The following is a 14,133-nucleotide window of genomic DNA, read 5'->3' as shown; positions in this document are numbered from 1 at the left end:
CACTGATTTAGCCCACTGCAGCAAAAGGTTCATAAAACCTCAGAGGAAAACTCAAGGAACCAGAGTAAAACGTTCTCAAAATCTCCCTGCAACCTAAAAATAAAAGCTCCCAAAACAGGCTAAATGTTCACTTCTGTTCTCAGAATGTTTAAAAACATTGTTTTACCGGTCAGGAAACGTACGGCTTCATGCCCACAACGAACATGAAACCAAAAACATACATTCCCACAACTTCCAAGGAACCAAATGGGCTAGCTGGGTATGGGATTGAATTACTGTGGGATCACAAGTGGTCTATGAGTGGACAGAGAGCACAAGCATGTCTGAACAAGAGTCCCAAACGACTATATTAATCATAAGTCTAGCATAAATAGCACACACACACACTCACTCACTCACTCGTGTGCACTTACACACACATGTGCGCACACACGCGACGCTAACACAATGACAGGCATACACAAACAGACACACACAGACAAACACAGCTGCTGCCTCCCGTCTCGTGTGTATGCATGTACAATGTGTGTGTGTGTGTGTGTGTGTGTGTGTTTGTGTGCGTGCATTTCATCCTGGGGTGTGTGTGACGGCAGCTGCTGGCCGGTGTTAGCGCCATACCGTCACGGCTGTGTTTATGTTCCCCGCCGTGGATTAGCACAACTCCGTGAATACTGAGACCACATCCCAGCCAATCACATATTCATAGGAAAATTCAATTTCTTCCACCACCGCGCTGGGATGATTTGGCCAGACACAGGGGTCTATCTCATCCAGCAAATTGTGTCTCGATTGGAAAAGCCGACAGAGGAAGTATTTCACACAATGGGCCGAGAGTGCGGAAGAATATAGTCGGGGAGCTGGAGGAAAATAGTGAATATGAGATTTTCTAATAGTAAAGTATGGCTTCCCTAACCAATTTCACTTGTTATATACTTGCCCATTGTAAGAGGAAGCTCATTTTGACTGTCCATTCTCATAGATGCTGACAACAGTACAGTGTAGCGCAGCAATCGCCTTGCAATATCCCCCTTTTCCTCTCCTCCTCCCCAGGCATTTGAAATAGATATATTTTCCAGGAGAGGTTACCCCTCCCCCCACACACACTCATCTACCATTGGAAGCCACAGCCCCTCCCTCCACCCCATCTTCGGATAAGACCGTCTGCCAGACAGATAAGTAATCGTCATGACAATAATGGATAAAGCAACGTGAGACACCTTGTGCAGATGCTGGAACACTAATTGGAGCCAATCAACATCTCACACTGACGGAAGACAATCAGATAATATAATAAAGAACCACATAGTGCTTAGTTAATTTTTCTTCCCCCATTTCCCCCCCAAGTGGTGCTGCCATATAAATGGTGTTTAAGTTTTTTTTTTTTTATGGAGGATTTTCTTCTAACAAGGCAGGGTCAGGGGTCACCGGGAACAGAGCCTTGTGGGAGTTCAGACGAGGGTCTTCCTGCTCCCCGAAGGCGAAGCTCTGCCCCAGATATGCTACAGTTCGGGTTTTGATGACGGGGCGTAAAATGAGACGAGACCGATGGGATACCCATGGCTTCCCAGAGAGGGAAAAAAGAGAAACAGAGAGAGAGAGGGGGATGGGGAGGGGGTAAGATATCGAAAGACTCCCAGAGAGAGAGAGAGAAAAAAAAGATTGAAAGGAGGGAGGGAGATACTAGATACAAGACTGTAGAGATATCCTGAGATTCCAGAGGGGGGAGAGAAACAGAGGGGAGAAACAGGCAGATATAATCCCTCTGTATGTGTGAAGATATCTGTGGAGATATCTCTCCCCATTCATATATAGCTAATGGCCTTTCCGTAAACGGATCCTCTCTGTCTGCATCATCAGGAATCAGCTATGATTAGTTACAATTGATAAAACTGCACCCACTGCATCTGTGGTACCAATTCTTTGGTGATAGTGCAGCCAAATGTTTGATTAAGATGCCGTCTAATAGAATGTCCGACCAAGACAAACATGCCATAGTTAAGTGAATAGAGAAACGTGAAGAGACTCTGCGTTCAATCACCATGACGAGTGACATAACGAACTCAGTCCATGCTTTAACTGGTATGTGTGATTTCCCTCTCCCATTCAGTGTGTGCCAAAGTTGGCCCAAATGTGCCCGAGAGTGGACTTTCTCCATTCTCTCCACACTCACACATCCCGTGCCTCCCCTCTCTAAAGATGCAGTGGGCATCCTCTCTCCTCCACCATCCACCCGCCATTCAAACGGATGTTACTTCCCCTTCCCCTTGTTTCTTCCCCTTCCCCCGCTTTGTAGCAACTACTCTGTAAGGAGTGTTAATGAGAGTGAGGTCGTAGGAACTCGGATGGCCATTGTGACGGGTTTGGAGGAGACACAAGAAGCCCCCCCCAGTGTGGCCAAAACAGAACACAAGGCAGTCGGGTAGAGGGAGAACAGCTGGCTGCAGAATGTGGGGGCTTCTGGGGATTCTCCTAGGCAACCGTGTTGGCGGCCATGTTGAAGACCGGGTCCAGTAAAGGGGATTTATTTGGGGTCTGTGACAGGGGGGAGGGGGGAGAGGCAATACACAGGCAATACACCTACACATGACACACAAACTCGTATTCACACACGCTCACTCAAAGTACTATAAAACCTTACTGTCGCAGCCCCACACTCAAACATATAAACCGTTGCTATCAAACCGTCGCATAAAAGTACACACTACACTCAAATTTATACAATGGCAATCTTCACATACAGACCAGAGCAGCGGAGTGTGTGTGTGTGTGCGCGCGTGTGCACGTGTGTGCGCGTATGTGTGTGCCTTGTGTATGTGTGTGTGTGGCAGATGGGGGATGAGGTTTATAAGGAAAAGGGGGAATGCTTTTACAGGCCTGTAACACACCAGATGGAATGTCCTCTTTCCATGGGCCACTGGAATGGGAAAAACACACACTGACACGCGCACACACTTACACACACACACACGCTCTCTCTCTCTGTCTCTTTATAGAACTGTCACAGAGGGCCAAGGTGTTACGTTCCATGACTGGATGGATACAGTTTGGATAATCTAGTGTCAGCGTGTATTTACCAGAGCGCTTGTACTCCCATGTATGACAGAGGCCTTAGACGTAAGATGAGCAAAGAAAGAGTAACCACGGTTCCACCATGTTCCCAGATCAGGCAAATGAAATGGACATCACTCAAAAGCAGCTTTTTGCTTCCTTGACTGAAACCACCGTCGAAAGTCTTTGTTGGTTACATCTGTCGGCTTGGCGATGTCGTGCGGGAAGAGAAATGATCATGAAGAAAGGGAGAGTACACAAAGGAAAACCAGTTGGACCTGCTTGAATACAGACAAATAGAAAAACGAGCAAACACTCCTCAAGGCCTGCCTCTCCTAGCGTGGTTTACCTCCGTCCCAGCACACTGTGACAATCAATTGGGTTTTCCCATCGCAGCCAACGCTCGCCGGACAACGCATTTGCATACAAACAGCCTGCCCAAATAGACACCGGGGAAGGTAGGGAGAGATGGACAGGGAGAGGAGGGTGTGTTTGAATCGCCACAAGAATAATAAACAAACAAAAATTGGACAAATTGGATATTTTGTTAGTTCCCACGAGGTCAAATGCTATTTCTAGGAGGGATTAGGGTAAAGGTTAGAATTACATTAAGGGTTAGGGTTAGGAACTAGGGTTAGGTTTAGGGTTAGGATCTAGGTTAATGTTTAGGGTTAGGGTTAAGGTTAGGTCTCTGGGTTAAGGTTAGGTTTTTGGGTTAGGGTAAGTGCAAGAGTACAGGTTAGGGTTAGGTTTAGGGTTAGGGGTTAGGGAAAATACAACTTAATGGGACTGAATTGTGTCCCCACAAGGTTAGCTTTACAAGACTGTGTGTGTCTGTGTGCGAATGCGTGCTAGCCTAGACAGTACATTCCTGCGAGTGTGTACATTTGTGTATTCCTGTGTGTGTTTTTGCTTGTCTCTCCCCTGATGCTGACAGCTTTGCATTGAACGTGGAGAATCCCATTAACTGTGTGATGCACTGCCTCTCTGTTGACCCCCGGCATTATTCCGAGGAGAGACCCACTTCTCTCCCTCACCTCCTCTCCCGTCCCGCGCTCCCTTGGAAAAACAAAGTTTCAATTGCAATAGCAAACAGTCCAGAGGAGTTTCAGGGATCAAATCACTCTCTCCTCACCCCTGGGCCGTCGCGGACAGGACACCTGGGAAATGGATGGACCATAGGATCATAAACAACCTGGACAGGATGGATGGGGATTTTAGAGATAACAAGCTGCTGACTGTCATGTAGTGATATTGGAGAGTTTAAAAGAGGTGCTATATGTAGATGTGGGTTATTTCGACCTCATGACTGCTAGGCTAGACAGAGCAGTGCAAATAGGGATCGCTGAAAATCCTAAACGATGCATATTGGAATCTATAGGTGCTGCTGATGTAAAGGTCACGATATTATTTTACACTTCAATGTATGCACTGCAAAACCCTATAATGGAAACCTATCATGGAACACCTTATGGTAGGCTATATAATATTTCACAGTGACAGTCTGGTTATAACTAAAAGCATGGCATGGATTTCCTTGGATGCTGTGCAGAACGTCTGGATTTAGCTACAGCCGATGTTTTGACAAGCCAGCGTTCAAAACAATAATTCAATTTGTCGCCGCTCTCCATTTTTCTTGTCGTCTCCCATGTCTTCATCTAATCACGCAGGCAACAGTTAGCGGGAAGAGGGGAGAGAAATGAACGTAATAACTAACACTATGGACGCCCGCCAAAGAATGTGGAGGCATTGTTGTGTTGTGAGATCATAGCGTCAGGCTGTTTTCTTTTTCATGTAAAAAAAAAACAGGGATCTATTTTTGACAAGCGTGTTTGTCACACCGCCCAAGTAACGTGAAGTTGAGATGAATTAATTAATTTAAACAACTTATTTTTTAAAGAGCCCACTTACGTCTCTTTCTCATTTTCTTTTCATTCTTCTCTCTCCAGCCTCCCCTTCCTCCGGTACATGGGTGCGCTAATTGCTATCAATGTGAGTCACAAATGGTTCACCTTTTCCGGGGGGGGGGGGAAATTATTGCTGGCAAACGGCCGTCGGTCAACTCATGCATATTTTCCATCTGGGTGTGTGAGTGCTGGTTTGGCAAGGCAGCTGGGCACGTACATCACCGTAGGAGAACGTGGGAGACAGAACCGCGTTTTAACCACTTTTTTTTTTGTAGTTTTTCCCCGAGTTAGGGTCTGGGCTGGGCTCCTGGTCCTGGTTTCGACTGCTGCCAATAGAACCCATTAGGCCCAAGGGCAGGGCACAGAATATTTGGATAACTCAGACTGTTCCACCAATTGAGACTGACAAGTCCAATGAAAAAGGAAGGAGATGATAGGCCTAACAGTAGAAATGGTTTCTGTATAATACTGAAACAAACCAATAACAAGCGAGAAGATAGGCCTATGTCAAATGGAGACTTCAATACTGACAAACGATCTGGTGAAGTGCAAGAGTGAGAAAGAGTGAGAAAAACTATGCAGTAGCACCTGGTGAGACAGACAGGTAGAGTATAGAGTCCCTGGCCAGAATCCAATCTCCAATCTGTGGTGTTAGTGATGAGCAGATGAGAGGGAGGGAACCCCGCTGAGCCACTAAGGGATCTACCTCACTGTGCCGCTACATATCCCTTCCCCTCATATTAGATTTCTCACTACTGTACTAAAGCAGCAGTAGGGCATCCACACACATCCACATGCATGCACGTACAGAGCGACAAATACACACGCATGTGGCACGCACACACACACACACACACACACACACACACACACACACACACACACACACACACACACACACACGCTCCAAATCCGAAGGTCTTTTCCATTGGTGAAAGAGTGTAGTTCTTGCGGCTGTATTATTAGCTGGAGTCAGAAGGAAATATGCACGTCTAGAAAGCGGCAAGAGGTACGAGCGCACTCTGAGCGCTTCTCATGAACATCTCACATCCACTGGAAGACCCTTACAGAATTCCAGCCCTGTTGCCAAGGCAACCCTGGGAACTTTCGCTTTCCAGTTTCCAAGAGAGGCAACACAAACAACAACTTGATGAGTAGGAAGTAGAACAAGTCCCCATATCCAGGAAGAAACTAACCACGTCTAGGACGCGAGCACTCGCTGTAAAGAACGTCAATCAAAGAAGGCAGGAAGTATGGAGGAGGAGGAAAGCGTAAGTGTCCATAGGGCCAAGGCCTGCCAAGTGGTTGTTTTTCCCCGTTGCCGGGACACACACACATCCCTAGAATAGTTTATTTAAGTCTGAATAGTTTTCAGCTCCCCAAGACGGGGATGTGTTCATTTGTGAGACTGCCAAATAGAGAGAGAAAAAGGAAGGAAAAAGGGAGAGAGAGCGAGAGAGAGCGAGAGAGCGAGAGAGAGAAAGAGGGGTACTGCCCTGAGCTAGAATGATAGGGCAGAGCCCAGGATGGAAGGGAATAACAGGAAGGAGACAGAGAGAGCGAGAGAAAGAAAGAAATCACGAAAGAGTGGAATTTATCCACCTCATCAGTAGCAACAGAACCTGGATAACAACCACATCACCCCAGGACTCTCCCTTATCTTATCAGCCCGCTGCTGCTGCCAGCCCGATCAGAACGATCTGGAAGGAGAACACATCTAAAAACACGACCTAATTAGCTCTCTTCTCTAATGTTAGCGCAGCATCCTGCCTAGCCTAGCCTAGCCTAGCCTAGCCTGCCTGGGTGGTTCCCCATGGGGTTGACCTGGAAGCCTCACCCTGCTAAAGTAAAGTAGCCTTGGGTGTTATGTATAGATGGTCTGTGCCAAATAGTGTACCAACTCAAATAGTGTACCAAGCAAAAAAGTGTACCAAGCAAAATTGCGAACCAACCCACAGTAATGAGACAATAACTTTGCATCAGACTTTGTAAGGTGCATCATTCAGATCAAGCGATAGGTGATAGCATTCAATTTAACAGTAAGTAAGTAAGGGGTGGCAGGGTAGCCTAGTGGTTAGAGCGTTGGACTAGTAACCGAGCTGACAAGGTACAAATCTGTCGTTCTGCCCCTGAACAGGCAGTTAACCCACTGTTCCTAGGCCGTCATTGAAAAGAAGAATTTGTTCTTCACTGACTTGCCTAGTTCAAGGTATAAAAAATAAAAAATAAGTAGTTACTAGTTAATACATGCATTAAGTCTAAATCAATGTTATAAAACATTGCAGCCATTGGCTTATGCTGCCCTGTCATTGTGAGAAAATCAGTGACAGAAACATTGGGAGGGAGGCACTCTAAGCCACGGGCCAGTAGACATCTTTGGTGGCAGAACCAGTCATTCTGATCTCCCTGGCAAAGACCTTGTCTCCAAGTCTCCTGGGGGACCCATGATTAATGTCAACTGTACATGCACACACACACACACACACACACTAGATCAGCCCTAAACTTCCAGACCTAGCATTGACTTAGCCTGGTTGGAGAAAAGTGCGCAGAGGATGGATCGAGAGAGATGACAAAAACGATTTGGAGGACTCACTTCACATGTACAAACAATTTCCAACCGAAGACTAGTGGAACCAAATTAACTGTCTGTTTAGTATGCGAAGCGTGAACAAATGTCTTTTGCATTAAGTCAGCACCTCAGCTTACGACCAGATCCAGGAAGTGGTAGTAGGAGGGAGAAAAAATATGTTATGTATGCAAATTTGCAATCAAGCACCTTCTCATAAAACGTGCTTTTCAATTCTCAATCTAAATGCACAAAACATCATGTTTATATTACATGTTTGCTGCAGGGGATAAACCCCTGACATGATTGGCTGAAATGATCCCTGCAATCTCCCGCCAGCATCTGGCAGCTCGGCAGGATAGCATCGGCGTGGTAACAAGGGGGGTTATTAGGGGTGAGGACAGGGGTGAAGGGGTAAGGAGGTGATGTCATCTTATGTCTCCTTTAATGTCCTTTAGTGGGACACGGGGTCATAAGCACAGACACCGTGGTAAACAACACTAGGAAACACCCGTCCCTATAGGCCTTCCAACAGAAACAACGATAAGAAGAAGAGGAAGATTATGTTTGATGGTGATGATGATGATGGCGATAAAAAGTATCAAGGTGATGAAGAAAGACCACAAGGAGGCACACCAGAGGAGGCTCATGGGAGGAGAAATAGGATAAATGGGCTCATTGGAATGGCTGGAATGGAACAGAGTCAAACGTGGTTTCAGTATGTTTGATGCGTTTGATACCGTTCCATTAATTCAATTGCAGCCATTACAATGAGCCTGTCCTCCTTTTTCTCCTCCCATGAGCCTCCTCCGGTGTGCCTCCTTGTGGTCTTTCTTCATCATCATGAAACTTTTCATCATCACCATCACTATTACCTTCCACACACACACACACTCTTTTAACACAACAGTGCAAAGGTGTGCAGTCATTGGGAAAAAAAACAAGAAGCACACAGGGGTGTGTGCGTTTACATGGGCGCGTGTGTGTTTACCTGGGTCAAAAACTCACTCTTCAGGGAGGACCAAAATATCGGAGAGTGTGTGCTTATGATTGATCTCTCGATCTCTCTCTCTCTCTCTCTCTCTCTCTCTCTCTCATTCCCTTTCTAAAACTCTCACTTTCCAATCATCCATCATCCAATCTCTTTCTCGCTCTCCCTCTCTCTCTCTCTACCCCTTTCACTCCCACTCATGTCTATCTCCTTCACAGAGTAGAGGCCCTGGATACTACAGAACGCTTGCTAAAATGCTGAGCTCAACGCCATCGAAAGATGAGTACAGAAATAGAGAGAAGCCGACTTCTCAGAGCCCTGGAGCTAGTCAACAAAGCCCAGAAGAAAGGGTAGAGAGAGAGAAAGAGAGAGAGAGAGAGCGAGAGTGAGAGAGTGCATAGGGAAGCACAAAGAAGGCTCTTTCAACAGTGGAAGCAAACTCTCTGTTCGGAATGCTGGTATCAAGTTATGGGGCTTGGTGCCCGACCGTTCCTAGAGTGTCTCCCGGAACTGACAACAAGGGGTACTGGAATGAATTACCGTTCTTGGGGACATGTAAGGGAGTGTTCCTCCGGCTCCGGTCGGACTGTGTGCGGTCCAAACATGACCATGCCTTCATTACACCACATGTCGACCTGGACTCCCTGCTGAACAGAGTCTTGTTGGTTCAACCGAGTGACTGAAACCCGGTCTCCTTAACTTAATGACAAGGAAAATGTGTGTGCATGCATGGGCGTGTGTGCATGCGTGTGTTTGTGGGTGCGTGCGTGTGCGTGTGTGTGTGTGGGGGGGTGCGCGCGTTTGTGTGTGTGCGTGCGTGCACGTCCGTGTGTGTGTGTCTTGAGCATCATTATGAAGAAAAGTTCATGTCTACATTACCATTATGGCAACACTTCAGTACACTGGCAATGTTTGTCTAGTTGTGTAATAAATGTGTAATAATAGGGGTAAAGGGCAATGTGCCTTTGTATACACACAATTAAAAGGTCAAATTCTAATTGTGCAGTCCCATAGAGTCTGACCTCCAGATACACAACAGGCATGATGCATCTTGGGATACATTTATTGACAATGACAACCGTCTGTATCCTTTGTCTGGCCACAGCCACCTCTGAAGGCCATATAGACTGTATCAAACCAGACTGGCTGGCTGGGCTATGCATTATGTACATAGCTAATTTCATATCCTGAAAGAGACTTATACTCACCACTCAGAGCGGTGTTAATGAACTTGAGAGGCAAGGAAAGATTGTAACGGCAGATTTCCTCCTCTTCGTCTGAAGAGGAGGTGTAGCAGGGATCGGACCAAAACGCACCGGGGTAAGTGTCCATATCGTTTATTATAAAACATAAACTGAACACTAAGAAATACAAAACAATAAATGTGAACATGAACGAAAACCAAACCGAAACAGTCCCGTGTGGTGACAGACACGAAAACAAACACCCACCAACGAACAGTGACACCCAGGCTACCTAAATATGGTTCTCAATCAGGGACAACGATAAACAGCTGCCTCTGATTGAGAACCATATCAGGCCAAACACAGAAATAGAAAGAACATAGAAACACAAACATAGACTGCCCACCCCAACTCACGCCCTGACCATACTAAATAAAGACAAAACAAACAAAATAAAGGTCAGAACGTGACAAAGATGTACCGAATCCTATGGGTGTGGGCGTGTGTGTGTGCTAAGATGGGCAAAAATGACAAAATACAATTACAAAATGCAGATACAAAATCATATGTATCAAAATGTATCAAAAATAAACAACAAAATACTTGTATTTTGTCATGTATTTCATTAAATAACATGTGTTTTGTGTATTAAAATACAAAATGTAATTAGTAGCCGGCCCTAACAGCAACAACATTCTCAGTGACGGTTACACATTTTTCTTTACTTGCTATGACTGTGATAGGTTGTTGTTTAACTACCTTAGTTAAGCAAGTCACTCTGGGTGAGCATGTCTGCTAAATGACCAAAATGCTTATGTATATGTAAAAATGAACACAACAAAATGAACTGCACAGCACACTGTGTATTGTTTTGGGGTGGAGCTCATTAGAATAATACTCAGCATGCTTTGTATTTGTTCATTTTTACATTTACATTTATATTTAGTTGATTTAGTAGACATTTTTATCACACCATAGTGCTATCACACTTCTGCTGGGTGAAAGGGGGGGGGACACAAAATGTGAACCACTTAATTTTGTTTTATAGAAAAGTATTTTGTATTTGGAAAATACTCATTATAGTATTTGGATAACACAAAATACATTGGAGTGTAGTTCAGCCCAGTGTAATTCAAATGACAAAATACACAGAAGTAATTCAAATAAGAATCTCAAATACTTCCCATCCATTGTGCGTGTGTGCGTGTGTGTGTGTGTGCGTGCGTGCGTGTGTGAATAAAATGCACATGTGCCAGCAGCATCTCTAGCAACCAATTCATAGAAGACAGCGCTCTCTCAACCTCCCCTCTAAACCTCCCCTCTCCCTTCCTTCCCTGCCTCACTCTGTCTTGCTCTACATTTCCATCTTGTTCAACCTCCCGAATCCGCCCTTTTCCATTTCTCTCTGTTCAAATGATGTTCCACCATCAGTGAAAGACGCCCACCACTCTCTTTCTCTCTAAACAGGACATCCTCCTCCCACCACCTCCCTATCAAACACAGGCATCATCGATCTCCAACAGCGACAGCGGATGCACAGAGAGGGAGAGAGAAAGAGAGAAAGAGAGAGAGAGAGAGAGAAAGAGAGAAAGAGAGAAAGAGAGAAAGAGAGAAAGAGAGAGAGAGAGAGAGAGAGAGAGAGAGAGAGAGAGAGAGGAGAGAGAGAGAGAGAGAGAGAGAGAGAGAGAGAGAGAGAGAGAGAGAGAGAGAGAGAGAGAGAGAGAGAGAGAGAGAGAGAGAGAGAGAGAGAGAGAGAGAGAGAGAGAGAGAGAGAGAGAGAGAGAGAGAGAGATTTTCTCCTCTGAGTGGCACTTGATCAATCAAGGCTTCTCGGAGAAATAACAGCCCTCTTCTTATCATTGTCATAAGTGAGTGAGCCGGGCACAGCACGTGCGATTGTAATAACAGCACAGAGAAGACACAAAGGAGAGGGCATAAGTGCTTTCATCAAGCCAAATAATAATAACTTTAAAGACATAGAGGCAGGTAGAGTGGGTTTTTAAATGGGTTACTACACCAACAAAGAACACCCACCTTGGACTCTTCTATATTATATTGGCTCGGAGCATGTCCATGATTGCTCCATCATTTCCCCCTTAAGAAAGCATAGATTCAGAAGTGGCTGTATTCTTCAGGGATTCCAAATCATTGATGCCCCCAATAGCCCTTTACACACACAAATTCAGAGTTTCCCCCGAATCCATCCATCCATCCAAATGTTCTCAAATAGAGGGGGGTAGAGGGTTTGAAATTCATTTTTTATACCTATCAATCTGTGCTGGGAGCGTAAATGTCAGACCTGGTGATATTGAATGGCAGCATTTGTCTTATTTTATTAGCCTGCGTTATATAAGGGGAGACCTCCTTACAGTCGACCTTTCAAAGTAGGACATTGCCAAGTTAATTTAGGATAACTCAAACATGTCCTCCTAGGCCGTCAGTGTACGTTTGACTGACTGACAGATTCAAACTTGGCTCAGTATTGAATCAGTGCATATTGAAGTAGAGAAGTTCTTCGGGAATACAAATCGCCCTTTTTTAAGACAAAATGTGTGTTCTAACCTACAAACACTCATTTGTTTTTATAGATATCAATCAAATTCAATGCCAAGTCAAAATGTGATTTCAATCTCATAGGCCTAGCATGTTGCTGTTTGCGGCTTTAAAATAACTGCTACCGAGTAGACGTCTATTTCAAGGCATGTTCTAGAGCCGTCTTGATTGTGTTTGCAGGAGTGGGCCATTTTTGTCTTGACAATAGCATGGTATTGAAGTGATGTCTCCGGTAGACACTGTGAGGTCCCGGACAGCTGACAATAGGCTACCCAGTCACAAAGCCCACTCTTATGTTGTTTACATTGGCCTGCTCTGACTTGACCTCGGCCTTGCGAAGCTCAAAATATACTGTCACAGATGTCAATTCATCACATGTCAATGAAACTAGGTTATACACCTCCAATTATGCGCCATTCATTGCTGGGACAAATGCCGTGAATACACTGAAACATTCGAGGTTGACAGGCTACTAATACATATTATTTACACACTTTCGTATCATATATGACAATGTCAGGCAACAACACTAATCTAGTGACACCGAGTGGGACAGAAAAACCAGCCTCCAGTGTGCGCGCCGTTCAAACAGGCTGTCATGATAATGTGCAGCCAAACAAAAGACAGGGGCATTTCTCCGCACCTAATCATGCCCTCTCTCTCACCAGTCGGAGCAGGACACACAATAGGAAAATAAGCTGTTGTAAACATATACCATATGGCTATGCTTTTAGATGCGCACTCGAATAATATTTTTTTTCTACATTGATTCAATGCCATGCGCAATGTTATGACGGAAAATAATTTACGCATGTATAGCTTCTGCATTGAGAATAACTTGTGTCCGCTGGAATGGGGTGCATTGGTGACTGCTGGGTTGTGTAGGCTACAAGCAGGGAACCCGAGATATCGCGACTAAGTGGAACCGGGACGGGACCGGTACTTACGCTGCTGTTCTCTCCAGTCCAGTGCACCATCGCCTGGTTGTGAGTAGCATCCCCTTTGAGCACGAACGAGCTGCTGAGCAGGGACACTTTCTCTTGGGATAGTGCTCTCCTGAAGCGCGGGGATTCCACGTCGCCCGCGTCCCCATCATTATCACCCAAGCCCGGTCCGAACACTCCGTCAACCCCGTCTATGCCTACAGCGCCGCGGCTGTCAAGCAGACGATCCCCGTCGCTCCGGAGTAAAACGCCGCTGTCACATAGCATGGGTCTCATCAATGACATCCAGGCGATAACCACGGCCAAGCACAGGTGCGCTGAAACGATTCCTTTCGGACGCAGAGATGCCATGCTTCGCGCCATTAGGCCTATAGCGCTCATACCGCGGATACTGACAGAGACTGCGATGTGAGTGGAAGATAGATAGCTATACTGTCAGCGGAGAGAGAGGGATGGAGGGAGGGAAGCTGGGAGAGAGGGAGTGGAATTGGAGCGAGGGCAGACACTGGTAACAACGTGGTCGTCAATGTGTGCCAGCTAGAGGACGCGCGCCGTGCACATAGCATGGGCGCCACCTGGTGACGTATCTCGTACTGCAAAAACATTGCTGTTTCTACGAGACTAAACTATTTGACTTGATCACTTCCCACGAGATGATATAGGCCTACTATCCTCGAAGATGGTGGATAAAATACGACAGTTCACTCAGGCCGTTTACCATTAAAAAAATATTGAAGTTCCGTTCTGCTTAATGGGTGGCTATCCCATTGGTGTGATAGCAGTTGGGTCTGGTCCTCTTTCCCAGCTGCTATGTAACTTAAACATTACGATGTTTCCAACTTATTCCGTGTTTTCCAAACAAGCATGTAGAATGAAACTGTAAATGCCACAGCCAAGAGCGTCGTTGGGGCCGTGTTCGGTTTTTCACGCGATCATG

General features: G+C 45.6%; 1 protein-coding gene across 5 annotated transcripts in view; it reads right to left on the bottom strand.

The window, feature by feature from the left end:
* LOC118369140 (VPS10 domain-containing receptor SorCS2-like) overlaps positions 1 to 13,756 on the bottom strand; it is a 324,788-nt gene extending 311,032 nt beyond the window's left edge. For 3 of the 5 annotated variants that reach the window (XM_052495734.1, XM_052495736.1, XM_052495735.1), the window contains exon 1: positions 13,200 to 13,752. In XM_052495734.1, the coding sequence (XP_052351694.1) occupies positions 13,200 to 13,577 (378 nt within the window). In that variant the 5' untranslated portion in view covers positions 13,578 to 13,752. Of the gene's footprint in view, positions 1 to 13,199 lie in introns of all 5 variants that reach the window. The other 2 variants (XM_052495733.1, XM_052495737.1) reach the window with 2 other exon arrangements.
* Between the last annotated feature and the right edge of the window lie 377 nt (positions 13,757 to 14,133).

This window comes from Oncorhynchus keta, chromosome 35 (genome assembly GCF_023373465.1).
Source record: "Oncorhynchus keta strain PuntledgeMale-10-30-2019 chromosome 35, Oket_V2, whole genome shotgun sequence".
Classification (NCBI taxonomy): Eukaryota; Metazoa; Chordata; class Actinopteri; order Salmoniformes; family Salmonidae; genus Oncorhynchus; species Oncorhynchus keta.
This window is presented reverse-complemented; position numbering and strand designations above follow the sequence as displayed.